Source organism: Trichechus manatus, unplaced genomic scaffold (genome assembly GCF_000243295.1).
Source record: "Trichechus manatus latirostris isolate Lorelei unplaced genomic scaffold, TriManLat1.0 scaffold00077, whole genome shotgun sequence".
NCBI classification, from domain to species: domain Eukaryota; kingdom Metazoa; phylum Chordata; class Mammalia; order Sirenia; family Trichechidae; genus Trichechus; species Trichechus manatus.
The window spans coordinates 11,879,134-11,896,383 of NW_004444013.1; the positions used below are offsets into that span (position 1 = coordinate 11,879,134).

Sequence of the window (17,250 nt, forward strand, 5' to 3'; positions counted from 1 at the left end):
AGTAGGTTTGACCTTTCTAAGGAATTTGAATTTTGTTCTATATTTTTCTCCCATTATATCTGGGACCTTCTATTGTCCCAGTATCTAGTTCTGGTCTCAGGTTAGAAGAGGCTGTGGTTCCTGTGGGGTGTTAGACCCGTGGACTAGTTTCTTCTTTGAGCCTTTGATTTCCTTCCCTTTTGCTCCATATGAGTAAAGACCAATAGTTGTATATTAGCTGGCTGCTCACAAGCTTTTAAGACCCCAGATGCTGTTCACCAAACTAGGATGTAAAACATTATCTTTGTGAATGAACTATGTTATGCCAGTTGACTAAGTTGTCCCCCTAGACTATGGTCCCAAGTCTTTTAACCCAGTAAGCCAATCCCATGAGTTGTTTGGCTGTGTCTAGGAAACTTCTGTAACTGTGCCCTGTGTGGTCTGTTTTATGTAGATACACAGGCAGCACACACAAACTTGTATATACATATGCCTACAGATATGCCTATATGTGCACGTGCATTTACTTACACATTTCTATACACATATATGCACCCGTATCTACCTACATAACCACATTTTTGGTTGTCTTTTTTACTGTTGTAATATATATGTTAATAGCATTTACCGAAATTGTCCCTTTTTCTTGTGTACTACTTAATGTTTTTACCTTTGTCAGTTTGTGCTGACTTCACCCATATTTGATCTTGCCATTCCTATCACCAAAAGTAACAAGTGTCTACTATCTAGAAAGTGACTGGTAACCATCAAAGAACTTTGCTGTGTTTATATTCTTGATTTTTTATAATAGTGGGACCATACAATATTTGTCCTTTTATGATTGACTAATTTCACTCAGCATAATGTCCTCCAGATTTAATACTTGAATTTTTGAGAACTTGGTGAACAACCTCCTGGTGTGTGTCATTTGCCTCACTTTAAAGCCCTGGGTCGTTGGAGAAATTCCTTTTCACAGGGAGAACATAGGTGCATCAATGGTTAGTGGGGGTGGGGGTGGGGGTGGGGCTGGGAGGTTGTGGACCCATGAGCGATGGTGAGATGTTCACATGGAGACAGCTAGCAGTTAGGATATATGTGTGAACGTGTGGCGTCCATGCGAGTGTACGTCCTGGGCCACAGGCCTGGGCTGGTCATGCTGATGGGGGGAGGCATCAGTGCCTAGCTTGACAGGGTGGAGGCAGAACCATGTGACCTTAAGGTCCTTTCTAGAGCCTGGAATCGTACTATAGAGAGTTCACAATGTGAAAGTCAGTTTTCTTAAATATTCTTTCTTACGGCTTTGAAGACACATTTTTTAGTCTTTTATTTTATCAAAGATAAATACACGGTTTAAAGATCAAATAGTTATACAAGGTTTGTTAGAAAAACAGCAGTCCCTCCTTCACACCTTTCCCAGAGGCAACTACTTTCAGTTCTTTTAACTAATTTTTGATATTTACCTCCACATATCTAAATTATATGCTTGTGTTGCTAGTTGAATTTTTCAGCTTTACCAATTACCATTGATCTTCCCATTGCGGAAGACAGAAGGGCTTTCTCTTTCCCACTTACACAGCCCCCTTTCCCATCCCTCAATATAAGAGTTTTGGCTGGCTCTAAGTATATGGCATCTACATTATTACTGTGTAAGCTATTCATAACTAAGTTGTATAGTAACAGAACTTTTCCTTTCGTCCACAACTTTTGGCTCCCTTTGAGGCAATTAATGCTTTATTTGCTTAGTTTTGTCTGCTGTCTAAATCTGTCAAGATGTTCAGCTACGTTACGTATTTTATCAATTTCCATTTTCCTAAAGTCAGTCAGCTAGCCTTCACCTGTTGTGTGTTGATCTTTTATTTCTTACACCCTGATTTCCTGTTATTTACTTCATCTTGATTAGATTCTTCCAGAGCTTCCCGCGAAAGGGTGTGTGGGATGTACTTTTGAGCCTTTGCATCTGTGAAAATTTATACTACCTTGATAGTTTCGGCTGGGTTTAAAAATGTAGGTTATAAACTTTTCTTCACATTTTTTCAAGGAAGTTTTTCCATTGTCTTCCATAGCCATTTCTCTGGCATTGTGATGTACTTTTTCCTATTTATCAATCTTGTGGAATTTTCCCTTTGTCTCTCATATCCTAGGGTTTACCTTTATCTGTTGGGCTCTACTTGGTAGGTTCTTTCCATCTGGAAACTCATGTCTGTTTTTCCTAGAACTACTAGTATTCAGATGTTAGACCTCCTGGAATGGTCTCTTACCCTCTCCATTCCCCAGTTTGTCTTTTCCTTTTTATCTATCATGTTTTTAATTTCCAATGCTCTTTTTTACTCTCTAAAATCTCTTTTTGAGCCTCCTGGGTTTCCTCCATGATTGCGATGCTCTGTGTTCCGAAGCATAGCTGAGAGAGTTGGAAGCTCCCTGCATCGTCTGTTTCCTCAGGTGTCTGGCAACCCTTGGCTCCTGTTTATGGTTTGAGAACCTGAAAAGCAGACTGGAAGTGACACATGGGTGGGTTACACTAGCGCAGCACTACCCAGAGTACCAGGTTAGCTGCCTTTGGAAGTGTGTTTAGAAAGGAAACTTAGAGCGACTGGACACTGCCATGCTGTTTCAATTGTGTATTACAGAAGTATCTCTGAAACTCGCAGTCCTGTGCAGGTTTTCAGAAGCATGGATCTGAGGTGATCTGGCTGGGGCAGCTGAGAGGCCCTGAGGAAGGTCTCTCTAGAGGTCAGATTTCCTGGGAGAATCTCCTCCCTGAAAAATGGGTAGGAGTCCAGGAACGTGATCCCCTTGTAACTGTGCTGGTGCCCAGTCTCCCTCCCCCACAAGCAAACGAGGGGCAAGGTTCTCCCCACTTTGAAGTGAGCCACCTCACCCATTTCAGGGCCACAGGGGTCTGTGCTGTCAGTTGGGTTAGTTCTTGGCTTTCCTTCCCTGCTTAGGATTCTGCCATCTGATTTCTAGCTTCCAAAAATGTAATTGTTCTTGTCTCCTTTTCCCCATCCTTGTGGGTTTATGCTTTTAAAAGAAATCCCTTTACCGTCATTTTATTGGAGCTCGGGAGGGCGTGGGGAGGGGGGAATAAAATGAGATGCTTGTACAATCTGCAGTCTGGCCAGAACTCCAGGACAACTTAAGACTTCGTTTACGGAACACAGAAACATCTCAAACAAGACTGCTGTAAAACTACCCAATAAATAGACCTTCCTAGAAACATTCAGTGAAGAACACATCACTGAACAGGCAGACTTGGGTGACACGAGTAAGTGCTTTATTTAACTCCCTCTGGATCCACTGGCCAACCTCAAAGAGCCAGAACATTAGGTGAGAGCTAAGCCACACCCACTCCTCACTGTTGATGAAACAAGCGTGTAAACAAGGACCAGTGCTGAGGGCCAGAAGGTGCCGGTTAGGGAGGGTGGCCACTGGTTTCCCGACCTGGTCTTTGTCTTGAGGCTGTGAGATGATCCCCAGTCAGAGCTCAGGGCTAACCCTTGACGCCATCCAGAAGAAAACAGCTCTCTGAAGGCAATCTGGCTGCTTCGCTATTCTCACAACTAGGAGCAGTTGTTTGTGTAGCCCAGAAAACGGCACACCCGTAAGCCAACTTCAGATTCCTCAATAGTCTCAGGATGAGCCCAGTCAGTGAAGGGGTTACCTAAGGGGTGGAGTCCCACAAGCCCAGTCAGGACCTTAAAACTGGCTGTTGGCTTCCCACCCTCCTGAGGGCCGGGACTGGCAGGCCAATGGGAAGGGCTTCTGAAGCTTTCTGCACGTTTGTCCTCAGGCTGTGGAGTCCCATCACCTCAAGCCTCTCCCCTGGCTCCAGATTGTACTATGTTCCAAATGATTTCCTGAAAGTTACCCAGTCATTTAGAAAACCATTGAATTTAGTAACTCTTCAGTTCCTACTGATGAAAATCCAATGTACTGGCATAATAGGAAATCACCTGGATATTAAGCCAGTGTAAGAACAAAAGCAAGGGGCCATGTTCCTGCAGGAACTCCCAGAAGCTGGGGCTACACCATGTCCATGTGGGAGGCTCCCTGTGCTGGGCAGGAAACGCAGGCTGCTCTGTCCGAGACCAAGTGGTCCAGGGCTCGCATCAGGATGTCTGGCATGTGGTCTGTCAGCATCTTGGGGCCTATGAGGATCCTGCTAAATTCTGATTCGTGCGACCACCTGGCACTGTACTGAGCAGCAGAACAGCAAAGCCTGGAAGATCAAAGGTTAAAAGTCATTGAACAAAGCCTCACTGCCTCGTGTGTTTTCTTTCAAGTCTTGAGTTCTGGGCTGGTGTGGAGTAGATGGAGCCACGTCGGACCCCAAATCTGTCAGGGGGCGTCAGCACTCACCTGCCTGAAGGGCCCTTTTCCTCCAAGTGGATGATCCTGCCGGGAGGGTACAGAGCGGGGTATTTGGACGGGGAATGCAGTGGGGAGTCATCAGAGCCGTTGTAGGCTGGGGACGAGTGCGTCAGCAGGCTCTGCTCCCCGAGGAGAGGTTGTGTCAGGTTCTCCTGGTTGACCCCATCCAGCTCCGTCGGAAAGTTATCAGGGTCCCCTCCAAACAGCTCATACCAGCACCCATGCAGCAAGATCTTATACTGTGGGTGAAACCCAAAGAGGCAGAAGGATTGTTACTCTGAAAGGCTCTCACTGTCACCACCAGCATGCCCTGAGGGGGCTACTCCCTGTCACACTGAGGGAGCCAGAGCCAGACGGCAGCAGTCACTGATGCCTTGGGTGCCTGGGCACACCTTAAATCACCAGCGTGGTGAGGGTGTGGCTGAAAGGGCCCAAACTTTGCTGTTTCCTGACAATGAAGCCATCACACTCGTAACCAGTGATCAGTGGCCACTGAGTCAGTTCTGACTCATGGCAACCCCATGTGTGTCACAGTTGAACTGCTCCACAGAGTTTTCAATGGCTGATTTTTTGGAAGTAGACTGGGCATCTCTGGGTGGACTCGAACCTCCAACCTTTTGGTTAGTTAGCAGCCAAACGTGTGAACCGTTTGCATCACCCAGGGACTCTATCCCACTTGTAGCAATATTTAAAAACCAAAGTATGCAGGTTTTTGAGGAAAAAGTACCCTTAACTCTTTTCAGGCAATGCTGCAAAGCAGTTTGACCCTTCCCGTAAAGACATTAGATATTAATTATAATGTTTTTGTAATTGATAGGAGAAACTTTATTTGAATTTGTGTGTGTGTGTGTGTGTGTGTGTGTGTGTATGTAATTAGCAACAAACCCTCAAAATTTCAGAAAACAAAAAGGGGTTGAAGAACTGAAAATCACCTCTAATTCCATTAGCCAATAAGACCACATTTTGTGTATATTTTTTCAAATTTTTGTCAAAACTCATACACATCCCTTTGTTTCCTTCCCCCACCTTGGATCATACCTCTAAGAATCATTTTTAAGCTTGTCTTTATTTTTTTTAAGCTTTTCAATACATCATGAAATATATGTCAACATTTTTAGTGACTGCATAATACTCCTCAGTATGGAGATAGCAGAACCTCTAAACCTATATTTGGCAGCCTTGTTTTCTATGCTTTGGGACAATATACCCGAAGACATGAGAATACTGTACGACACAAGACAGGACGAAGAAGTCTAACAGGAAGCAAATCTAATTGGGGTACTTCATGTACTTGTTTTAGCCACATCCCCTTCTTAGGCATCATCTGTAGAACACTAGACAAAAATCTGTACAGAGGGTGGAAGGAGTAATGAAGCAACAGCATAAGCTGCCCTGGCTCTGAGGCTATGAACAAGGAAAATTCCCTTCCGCTGTATACACACGGAGGCCACAGCTCCTGCAGTCCCTCGTCAAAGGACACCCAAGTTACCTTAGGCTTGTTACAGTGAGCAATCACTCGCAAGATTCTCTTCTTCAGATCTTCCAAATTGGTCACACTTAGCCTGTTTAGAAAAAGTCAGGCGAGACTGAGGCTCAGTACTTTCGGTGGACCCAGTATTTTCAACTGCCCACCACACAGACCGTCACCCAGCAGACGCACCTGGGGATCACGTCCTTCCCAAGGACAAGTGACACAATGAAGCTCTTGGAGTATTCATAAAGGGATTTGCTGAAATTTCAGAAAAAGGAAAGAAAAGTTAGCTTTATGATTATATTGCCCACAAAGAGCTTCAAAGAGGGAAATTAAGGACCTTTTGCCAGATAAGTGAGAGGCTGGTATTTCCTACAAGTCACTCTGTTCTCTGTCCTCCACAGGTGAGGAGAAATAAAGCTGAGAGGCTTCAGGTAGAGCAATTCATGGCCCTGTTCTCCCAGAGCCACAACATACATTCAGCTGAGATGGTCCACAGCTAAAGCCTCCAACCAGGTCAAGATGGCAGACTGAGCCATGCACTTAGCCTGGGCCCAGCAATCCTACTTCCAGGAATCTCCCTCTCAAAGATGCACAAAAAAGCCATGCAGAAGCCTATTTACTGCAGCACTGTCTGTACTAGCAGAGACTGCAAACGCCCCAAATGTCCACCGTCAAGAGAAATGCAGTGAAGTCATAAGCTATGGCTCAGCCCACAGTGAGGAGTCCTTTGCACTGTAAAAGGAACGAAGATGATCTCTACTGCTGTGGGGTCATGGCCAGGATATACTGTTAAAGTTACAAGATGCAGAACGGCATATATCCTATGCGACCTTTTACCTAAGAAAGGGAGAGGTATACAAATTATATATATAGATATGAAAGAATAATAAAACATAAAAAAATAAAACAATAGAAATAGCCACCCCTGGGTGGAGAAAGGACATTACTGAGAGAACAGGAATGGAAACTAGATGTCTCTCAATGTACCTTTTGAATTGTCTTTGGAACCATGTTAATGTTTTACGTGATTCTAAAACAAAGTTAAATCAAAACAACAAAAGCACTCTCTAAAATCAAAAGCCATATGAAACTCATAGTGTATTAACCAAACAGAATTATTATAAATGACTTTAAAATATCAGTAATTTGACTGTATATCCCTAATAGGAATATATCCTAAGAGCAAAGCAAACTGCAAAGAAATCTCAAACTGTTAAATGCTCAACTACTAGTTGGAAGGTTGGTAATTTGAATCCACCCAAAGGCAGGTTGGAAGACAGGCCTGGCAATCTGTTTCCGAGAGGTCACAGCCTTGAAAACTCTATGGAGCAGTTCTACTCTGCACACACGGGGTCGCCACAAGTCAGAATCAACAAGATGGCAACTAATACAACAACAACTGTTAGATTTAATACTGGTATTACTATTCTGAAACTATGGTTGACTGATTGATAGAGAAATGCAGATAAGTAATGAGGTTAATGTTGACAAGTACCAACATTTCCAGCATAGAAGAAAAAAAAATAATTTCAGTAAATACAAGTATACTATTAAATACTTTAAGTAAAAACCCTGATCTTTACTTTAAATTGGAAGTATCAATATAAACTAAGGATATATTTTCTCTTTGGAATAAAAAAAAAGTATTCCCTGGCGCTTTCCATGACTAGCCCTAGGCAATAAGCACCCTTACTAGTGCCCAATAGTCTCTAAATACCATTTTCCAATAAAAGGAACCAACACTCCTTGGAGAAATGGTTGATTCCAGATATAGAATAGGAAATAAAATTTGAGCCTAGAACACTTCATTGTACCAGAAAGCAAGAAAACTATCAGACAAAAGGGGTTGTGGCCAGAGGATGGAGAAGCCCACTTTGATGGGACAACCACTGACCAAAGATGGGGCAATTTGAACATCAAAAGGATAACTGATGTTAAAAAAAATTAACATCCACCTCTGGAGACTGCTAGAATACCAATTCATTATTCTGAACACTGTTTGTAAATAAAGGGAAACATTCAAGCACTTATGTATTTAACCTGCTCTTCCTGTATGAGCTATACACCTCAGGGTAACCAATAACTGATGAAGAAAACTTCTTTTTTAAAAGTTCTTCAGTTGGTAAGTGCAGAAGGAATGGGAGAAAGAGAATATCACCCTTTTGCAACTCCTGATAAAACAATGTATCTAAGTAATGATCATCAGCTACCAACATCTCAGAGACAACCAGGCAACAAGTGCCCTGATGAGATGCAGGAGGAATTATACACCCTGACCCACAGCGGCCCAAAAAGCCAACCTGAATCTGATCAAATCACAGACAGAACTGCCATTTTCTAGGAAACACAAATAACCGAGGGAATGGACAGAGAAACACATTAAATGATACTATGAGTATATAATAGGCAAAGTGCAGAATGCGGCATGTTCTCCAGAACAAACGGCCTGGCTTCTTCAACACATACAGAAAAATGGAGGAGGAGAGGGAAAATCTATACATTAAAACAGAGCTAAGAGACTAACCCACCAAATCCAACATGAGCACTTGTTTGGGTCTCTACACTTGTCCCAAATTGTCCGTGATGGGCACAAATTACTTCTAGAATCAGGGCAAAAGTTTATATAGAACAGTCCTGGATTAAGTACGCTGAATCAAAAAAGAAAAATGTACTTTTGAACTCCTAAAAAAAATAAATCTTAGAACCATATCATTTAGGAAATCAAAGCTATGGTCAGAGCGATCTAAGAAAGGCCAGTCACTTCCTTCTACAACAGTGCATCAAAACACCAACTTCTCCTGACGAAGATGAAATGATAACCCAGTGACAAATCAAAGATGAGCCCTGACCATATGGCACCTTGTTCCATGCATGAAAACAAAGTTACCTCAGCAGCCCCCGGGGAGGGGAAAAGGCGTAGCATCTGACGTGTGGGTACGTGTTCTTGAGCATGAGGGCCAGCAGGGCTGCAGCGCCGGCCCCCAGGCTGTGACCCACGAGGACAAGCCGGTACTCCTAGAGGACAGAGCAGAGGGGAGAGGCTGAAAATAAGAAACAGCTGATGACAGAGAAAACAAAACAAACTAAAATAAGAGTAAATAAAGTCTCACAGGAGCAACGCTGAATGCCTGGCTCAAAATGCCATCGTTGATGAGTCGTCGGTAAACGTATCTGGCAGCTTGAGAAATTCCCTGAACACACAGACAAAGAAGGTGGCTATTAGTCCTCACACAAGGCAGGTTCAACCCCGACTCAGAAGACAGGGTTATATGTATATATACTTATTTGTGATTCTCAAATATCAGCGTCATGGGACTGACAGCCATGTGGAGTCTGGTCACTGCTGTGTCCCTGGCACCTTGGACAGAATGTGGTATGAAGCAGGAGCTCGGTAAAGATTTGAATAAATGAAAGGATGACATCAAGAACAGTTATATCATGGGGCTTTTTTCTGCAGTTGCACATATGTTGTTGTATGTTTATACTATACTTCACTTTAGCCAAGTCCCCATGGTTGATCAGAGTTGAGTCATAAATGCCTGGTCTTTTTAAGTGACTTTAAAACATAAAGTTCTAAATCAATGACACTGACTAAGCATCTCCTGTTCCTGCAAAGGCAAAACTATGACCATCAGACATCAGTTTTGCAGAGGTCAGATTTTGGCTTAATTTAAAAAATGTGGGGCCCTGCAAGACAGACCCGGTCCTCATCCTATTGCAGTGTCTATTCTAACAAGAAGAGGCAGACGAGACTTTTTGTCAGATGAGGGGCAGTTCTGGATAACCTCTAAAGCCACTGCAAATCCCTAAGATTCAGTAAGTCTGTCTTTCTGCAAAAGGAATGCTGAACCCGGCGGTATACGAGAGAAGCCAAAAGGAAAGCTTCAACATTCTGTGTACATTCTGGCGGCACTTCTTGACAAGCCACAGCTTCCTTTCTACTCTCCTCCAATTAGGCACCTCCGACGTGGCATGCTCAGAGCTGAACACAACATAGGCCACAGCCGCTGCCAGTGAGCCCCCTGGCACAGGCGTTAAACACATGAAATGCCAAGATGATTTTCAGCTGCACAGGTTTGGACTCCGATTCTGTGGGCAGCATTGGCGCCAACCCCCCCGCCCAAGAGTGGAGAACAGATCATGGCCTTGGCCTCAGGCAGCTGCCTTCCAGGCGCAGGCGACAGCAGTCCCTGCAACTGTGAATACCCAGTGCTTGGGGGAGGCCCGGTGAAGAGCCCTCAGCTCATGGCTCCATGAAGCCTTTACCTGTGGCAAACACCTGCGAGACCAGAACTGCAGCCAAGACCACACATGGTGGACACTGAGGACCACTGTGGCCGGCTGGGTGCTGTGCCCCGTGACAACCTGACATCAACAAGACCACGGTTTAATTATTTCCTTTGTTTTTCTTCACCTATGTGCACCCAATAATAGTTAAATTGGAGTTTTTTGTGAATCAAGGCACAAAAAGACAGCTAAGGGCTAAAGAAAAAGAGTATACTTTCCTAGGGGACTATCCAGCTTCTAATTGGTAGCAGAAAAAAAATGCCTACATTTTTTGCTAGTTCTTGAGAAGCATCAAGGCAGGACACGCGTTCCCACACCTGCAGCTGCCCTCTTTCCGAAACACTTTTTTTTTTTTTAAATTAAGCATTTTATTTAAAAAATAATTACTACAGAAGTAGTACATGTTTTGGTTTAAAAAACACAACACAAGAAGTGTATAAAGAAAAGTAAAAGTCCTGGCCCCCACCTCTTACTTCCTGAAGCTTCTCCTCAGAAGTGACCTCTGTGAATTTTTGGGAGGGACACATGCCAGACTCTCCCCTACATGCTGAAAACTGCTCTGGGCAGGCAGCTTTCCGTTCCTCTGGAGGCGCTGACAGATCCCCGCCCAGAGTCCACATGCACAGCGCAGTAAGAGTGAAACCAAGCCCCCGGGTGTTGCTATATCTGCACAGAGAACTTATGGCGTGAATGCAGGAACAGCTCACAGCGTCCGCCTCTCAGGAGAGGTGGGGGGTGGAGGGACATGACACAGACTCATTGTTCACTGTATACTGCTTTGTATTGTACCAAATTTTTTTTTTCACCGTGAGAACGTATTACTTTAATTGAGAGGGAAAAAAGCATGCGCTCTGAGCCACAGATCTGGGCTCAAATATTCAGTCTGACATTTATTTCCTATGTGGACTAAAGCAAGTTAATCTCCCTGAACCTCAGTAACTTTCTCTAAAAGACCCCGTGGGGCTGCTGTAAGAATTAGCAATGAAGAATAAAAGCCCGCATTCAGCCAGCACTTGGCATGCATGAGTATCTGGGATGTGGTGGCATTAATGGGAGAGATCCAGAGTTGGAAACTCCTGGCCCCTCGGAGTTTCCCCTTCATGGAACACTCCAGACCACAACCCCGGGGCCTCTACCTTGTGCGCCACACAGTCCTGTAACTCGCAGCCTAAGTCCAGGGTCTCGCTCTCTGCAGACAGATCGGTGAGGATGTCCTATAACAGAACACAGTAAGGGGAGAGCCCATCACTCAGGAGTTCAGGGTGGTGGGTGGTTGTCGCCATCCAAGCTGATGGGGAGTCCCTGTCCCCACAACACCCCCTCCTGGGATCAGCAGGGGGTGAGTCTCCCTAGTCAGACAGCAGAGTGACACCTGGACTTGGGAGAGAAGCTGGCAACGAAGCACCCGGTGCACAGCCAGCTCTGGGCCAGGCTTGAACTGTAGGGGAGACCCCCGGACGTCCCTCACTACACACGCTTTCTAAGTGTCCGTGAAGCCCAAAGCTCGTGCCAGGGCTCTGAGCAAAGTATGTTCCTGTCCTCAAGGGGCTCAGTCAACGGCCAATAGAAATCTAAGAGAGTATGAGGCGCATTAGACCGGAGGACGAGGGTGAGCACTGGTGGGTGGAGCAGGAGCTGGGGGGCTGCTGGGGCCAGGCCACGCGCACCAACAAAGCTGTGACACAGAACCTGAACTTCAGACTAAAAGTGTGGGAAGTTGCCAGTGGTTTCTGAGGAGTGCTACGACCTGACCCATGTTTTAGCAAGAGCGTTCTGGACGGTATAAAGGACAGACTGGGGTGATAGGACTAGAGACAGGGCCCAGGTAGGTCTGGGAAAGGACAGAGTCTGAGTCTCCTTGCATTTCTGGGTCAGCAGAGAAATAAGAACCAGGAAATGAGACTGAGGAACGACCAAGAAGAAACCAAAAAGAGCAACACAGAGATGGACAGGAGGTTTCAAAAGGAAGAAAGTGCCTTAGGGGCAGAGGAATCTGGTATGAGGAAGGCAGAGGGATCGCTGGGTCTGGGGATCAATAAATGGCGGTTTTCACTGGACCCTGAGGGGAGCAGGCACACGGGGACTCGCGGGGTAAACGACGGAGTCCCCCAGCAGGCGCACCAGGCCCGGTGTGGACCAGGGCAGGAACAGGGTGGAGTAGATAAGACAGTTGTGTGATTCTGGCCAGCAACACCGGACTTCTGTCCCATCTGGCTGTGGGGCTTTGGGTACAGAAAACTGGAGGGTAGGGTCACCCAAGTCAGGGCTGGCCAGGCACGCCAAGGGAAGTCAGGTGGGAAGGGAGGCAAGCAGGTGTCCCTCTAGGAACTCCTCTGCTGGGAGCCAGACCTACTGCCATCCGAGTCTGATGTCTCCCCATTAAAAGGAACAACCTCGTCCATTTTTTCACAAAGGGAATATTTCACAGTGCAGATTCACTTCCCCGTTTCATATCCCCAGTAAGTCCCGTTTCCTTGTGTCTAATGCTGTCACTTAACAACGGTTCTTCTTGGTGCCGGCACAGGACCTCTTGGCGCCCACCCCCGCCTCAAGGTGTAACACGGCAGGCAGGCCCATTACCTGGAGGGACATGGTTCCTCTCACAGCAACCACAACAGACTCTTTCCTGTGATCCAGAGCCACTAGAAAGGGAAGCTCATACACCTGAGGGGCAGAGAGACAGGCATGAGGCCTAAATATGAAAACATGCACCTAGTGATATGAACGAGCCCGTTCCAGGATCTCTGATGATATAGCAGCTTACTGCTGCCACGAAAACCTGAGACCTGTAACACAGAAAGAAGGGCACACGAACCTCTCTCTCTTCTCAGCCTCATTATAGAGTAGGATGAGTTTAATACTCTATAAATGAAAACATGCCGTCATCTGCAAAAGCACCTCTTATTCTTGCTCTTAGCTTTCCTCCGACCTCTACTATGTTGTCGTAGAGGGAAGAAGATCTAACGTTACCTCGTTTTTGTCCCCAGCATCACCAGGGAGACAATGGATACACTGAGTTCTGTGGTTATCAACTACACGCCACCCCTCCAGCCAAGGACTAGCAGGTGCTGTTTGTTCACCAGAGACCCTCTTCAGTCACCACCAGCCTGCTACCTACTAGGGCGGGACCAGTCTCATCAAGCACAAGGTCTCACCAGTCAGAACCCTTCCAGAGTTACCTACTTTGTATAAGTCTAAGTAGGGGGTGCAGACCTGGGCGGGAGGGGAAGCGATAATGCATTCGGCTGCCAATTGAAAGGCTGGATGTTCAAGTCTACCCAAAGGCACCTCGAAGACAGTCCTGGCAATCTACTTCCAAAAAGTCAGCCTCTGAAAACCCTATGGAGCACAGTTCCACTGTGACACACGTGGGGTCGCCAGGAGTGGGAATCGACTCGATGGCAACTGGTGACAAGTTGAGGTACAAAGGTTTTGGTCTTGTATAAGCATCCACTATTGTTTAGAACCAGCCAGCTAAGATCTGTAATTGCAGGCTCATGCCTTCAGAGTCAGAGTCCTGAGAGATCACTACAAGGGTGCTGGAATTGGGCTGACCCGCCTGGGAACTCGGCCCTCAAGCACATGTCCCCAGTCCTCTCCGTCTCTTCATCTTTGAAGAGGATACGAGATCACGAACCCTCAAGGCTGGTGTGCAGACTCAGAGGAGAAAACGTCTGGCTTGTGGTCGGCAATCGATAAATGGTAGCAATTTATGAGGATGATGGCCCCTTTTTATGGTGAAAGTCACCTATCTGGAGCAAGCAGAAAAGACTGCTGATTGCATTTTCTCTGCTTCTACCAGGGAAATTCTCACACGATTAAATTGTGTGTGGACTCCTTGAAGGCACTCACAGAACAGACAGAAACTTTGTGAAAAATTCTCTTTAGACATATCAGGTCTTTCTTCCATCACCACTCAGTAAAGGGCAATGCAGAGGTTGTTGGTGGCCCCTAAACTGAGGACACTGAGAGAATCCTGAGCCAGTGCTCTCGGCCCAGATATTCTGCCTGCGCTGGTCTGGTGTGGCCTCGGCATCAGGATTGTTGAAAGCTCTCCAGGTGATTCTAAACGCAGTTGTTTAGGAGCCAATGGCTAGAGAGCAGTGCATTAGGGTTCTCCATTGTCTGCACCCTGGAATCACCCGAGAGCTTAAAATTCTAAGCCTGGGTCCCATCTCCAGAGATTCTGAGTTGACCGGGGCTGTGGCCTGGGCTTCCAGAGTTCTAGAAGCACCTCTATGTGATTCTATTAGGCAGAAAAGGTTGAGAATGGCTATACATCAATAGCGCTCAAATTGAGAAACACCTGGAGAGCTAAGATGCGCCACTGAGGCTTGACATAGGATGGGGCCTAGCTCCTGTAGTTTCACCAAGTTCTCCAGGTGATTCTCACACCTACCAACTGTACAAACCACTGTGCTCCCATTGATGGAACTCAGACCCAGGAACAAGGTGACTGAACCCCAGAAACCTGTGTGGGATTAATACCAAATGCTACTCATTGTTCAACCATAAAAGATGGGCTTGTGTGAGAAACATAGTTTTGTTCTATCAGTTTTGCTCTATCTTATATTAAACCTGGGTCAACCTGGATCCATGGACACGGACAGGATTCAAAGGGATCTGAGAACCCCTAAAGTCATATGTAAAACTTGGGGTGTGTTTGTGTATGTGTGTTTAAACACACTTTTCTGGGGAAACAATTCACAACTTCCACGAGAATCTCAAAGGACTCCCAGGATCCAAAAGGAAAACCACTGTCTGATTCTAAACACAATGGGAAAAGTACTGAAAACGTTGCCTCTCAGGTACCTTGTCATGGAAGCTTATGTGGATGAAGTCCCTGTACTGCAGCCCCGTTGTCTGCAGGATAGAGCCAAAATGACAGTTGAGCTGATCACCTCCAACCAACTCATACTCAGTTGTTCTGCTTCTGCAACTAAAAAAAGGGCAAAAGTGTTACTGTACCAATCTGAGCTCTCTACGAAGAAACATCATCCTCACTGTCACGTTTCCCCAGCAAACATGAGGATTAGAGTTTACAATGTTCACGACTGAGTCTGGCTAACACATAGTGGCCTTTAAAAGATAAAAGATTTTTCGATGTGTACCTTTTACAAGAGTTTTGCTCCTAGAGTCATGTTAATGTTTTACACGTTCAAAAAATAAATTTAATCAACAAGGATGGGTGAGACCTTAGAAGTGAATGCCAAGAGACACAAATGAATCAAACTATTTCAAATTAATATCAAAACCACACTGAAGGAGACACAAATAACATAAAGAACTAATCCCAGTAAGTTCTGAACACAGTACTCAATGTCTGAAAACAAAAAGAACGGCAAACAAATCTCACACACTATGAAGTCAATGTGGTTTTGGTAGCAGTATGGGGTATAACAGTTCTGAAACCATTTTGGGAGTACTGAGGGCTGTTGTGGAGTGCCAGGGTTCTCTCTGTGGAAGGACACAGAGACAGACACAGTATGGGAAAAGCAAGGAAAGACTCTGTGACACTGGACTGGAATTAAAAGACATCAGTATAAATTCGTGACTTTTAAAATAAATACGTATTGATTTGAATCACAAGAAATTGCTACTTCTCTCCAACTCTGTCCACTAAAAAGGCCCAGAAGCATGGGCACACCTACCACTCAGAGTCTGGTTTCTAAATACCATTCTCTACACTAGAAGAAGAGTGTGCCTTGAAGAAATTATTCCAGGGAAAGTACAAGATAAGCCTGTAATATCTTGTTATGTCAAAAAATAAGGAAGTGCTCAAAAAGCAACAGGGACATATCAAAAGGATACAGCAGCCAGCATGAAGGGCATCAAATGAATATACTTACTACAAAATGAACAGTAATGAATTATAACCCATTGAATAAAATCAGAGGCTATGAACCCATACTGATAATAAATAGTAGGGAAGAAAAAACTCTTCTTTAAAGTAGAATGCTAACTAATGTACAAAAAATGATGAATTTAGAAAAATCACCACTTTGCAACCATCCTAGTAATAATTGATTTAGATAAGAATCATCAACGGATGCTATTGGATGAAAGTTTGAAGAGGAACAGAATCCTTAAATGTTCTCAAAGTATCTCCCCAAAGATGACTTCTTATTTACAAAGGGAAGAGAGAGAACTCTTACATGGAGAAACCCGGCAGACATCTTAACCAAGTGATCAGTTTTAACATCACTAACAACAGAACAAACTACCACTATGTGTCTCCTGATGAGCTACTAAGGAGGACACATCCTTGTATAGCATTTCTGCCACAAATGCCTAACTTGAACCTAATCATGAGAAAACCGTCAGACAAATGCAAACGGTGGGACATTCCACAAAATAATCTGGGCTGTACTCTTCAAAATGTCAGTATCATGAAAGAGAAAGACAGGCTGAGGAACTGTTCCAAACTGAAGGAGACTAAGAAGACATGACAATTAAAGGCAATGTGTAATCCTGGATCAAAGGAAAAATTGCTATAAAGGACACTACTGGGACAATTGCAAAAATCTGAATATTAACTGTAAATTAGCTCATGATCAATGGTGACTTTCCTGAATCTTATAACTGCACTCTGGTTATGTAAGAGAATGTCCTTGCCTTTAGAAAATATGTGCTGAAGAAGTTATAGATAAAGGGGCATAAAGTCTGCAACAAAATCTCAGATGGTTCAGGGGGAAAAAATGTATATACCGAGAGAATGATATGGCACAAGTGACAAAAATGAGTCACAACTGGTGACTCTGGAGAAAGGATATGTGGGAGTCCCTTGTACTATTCTTGCAAGTCTTTGAAATATTCCAAAATAGAAAGTTTTTCTTCTTCTTTTTTTTTTTTTAAATAGGGAAATGTAAGTTTTTTAGAAGATAAAGCACAGGCACCCCAGCAAGTCACATCCAGAAGGCAGACTAGTACCTCCGACTGTGTCCACCTACCAGTCCCCACCGATCTTGCAAAACCCTGTGAATGGGTTTCTGTAGATATAGAGGGGCCAACCATAGGCAGCTGCTGCAAACTGCATGTAATGATGGCAATTTTCTAATTCTGCATCCAAATCAGCTTCCTGGAAGAGAAGGAAAAGAGATTTGTGTTTAGGGGACCCTATTATGGAGAGGATGGACACA

The 17,250-nt window shown here is 44.7% G+C and overlaps 1 protein-coding gene across 3 annotated transcripts in view; it reads right to left on the bottom strand.

Moving 5' to 3' along the window:
• Positions 1 to 1,278: 1,278 nt before the first annotated feature.
• Positions 1,279 to 17,250, bottom strand: part of DAGLB (diacylglycerol lipase beta) — a 30,521-nt gene continuing 14,549 nt past the window's right edge. For all 3 annotated transcript variants that reach the window (XM_023735353.1, XM_004380866.3, XM_023735354.1), the window contains 10 exons: positions 17,062 to 17,189; positions 14,924 to 15,050; positions 12,692 to 12,775; positions 11,248 to 11,325; positions 8,935 to 9,015; positions 8,712 to 8,839; positions 6,011 to 6,079; positions 5,840 to 5,912; positions 4,339 to 4,589; positions 1,279 to 4,198 (listed from right to left, as the gene is read on the bottom strand). In XM_023735353.1, coding sequence (XP_023591121.1) covers positions 4,003 to 4,198; positions 4,339 to 4,589; positions 5,840 to 5,912; positions 6,011 to 6,079; positions 8,712 to 8,839; positions 8,935 to 9,015; positions 11,248 to 11,325; positions 12,692 to 12,775; positions 14,924 to 15,050; positions 17,062 to 17,189 — 1,215 coding nt within the window. In that variant the 3' untranslated portion in view covers positions 1,279 to 4,002. The remainder of the gene's footprint in view (positions 4,199 to 4,338; positions 4,590 to 5,839; positions 5,913 to 6,010; positions 6,080 to 8,711; positions 8,840 to 8,934; positions 9,016 to 11,247; positions 11,326 to 12,691; positions 12,776 to 14,923; positions 15,051 to 17,061; positions 17,190 to 17,250) is intronic.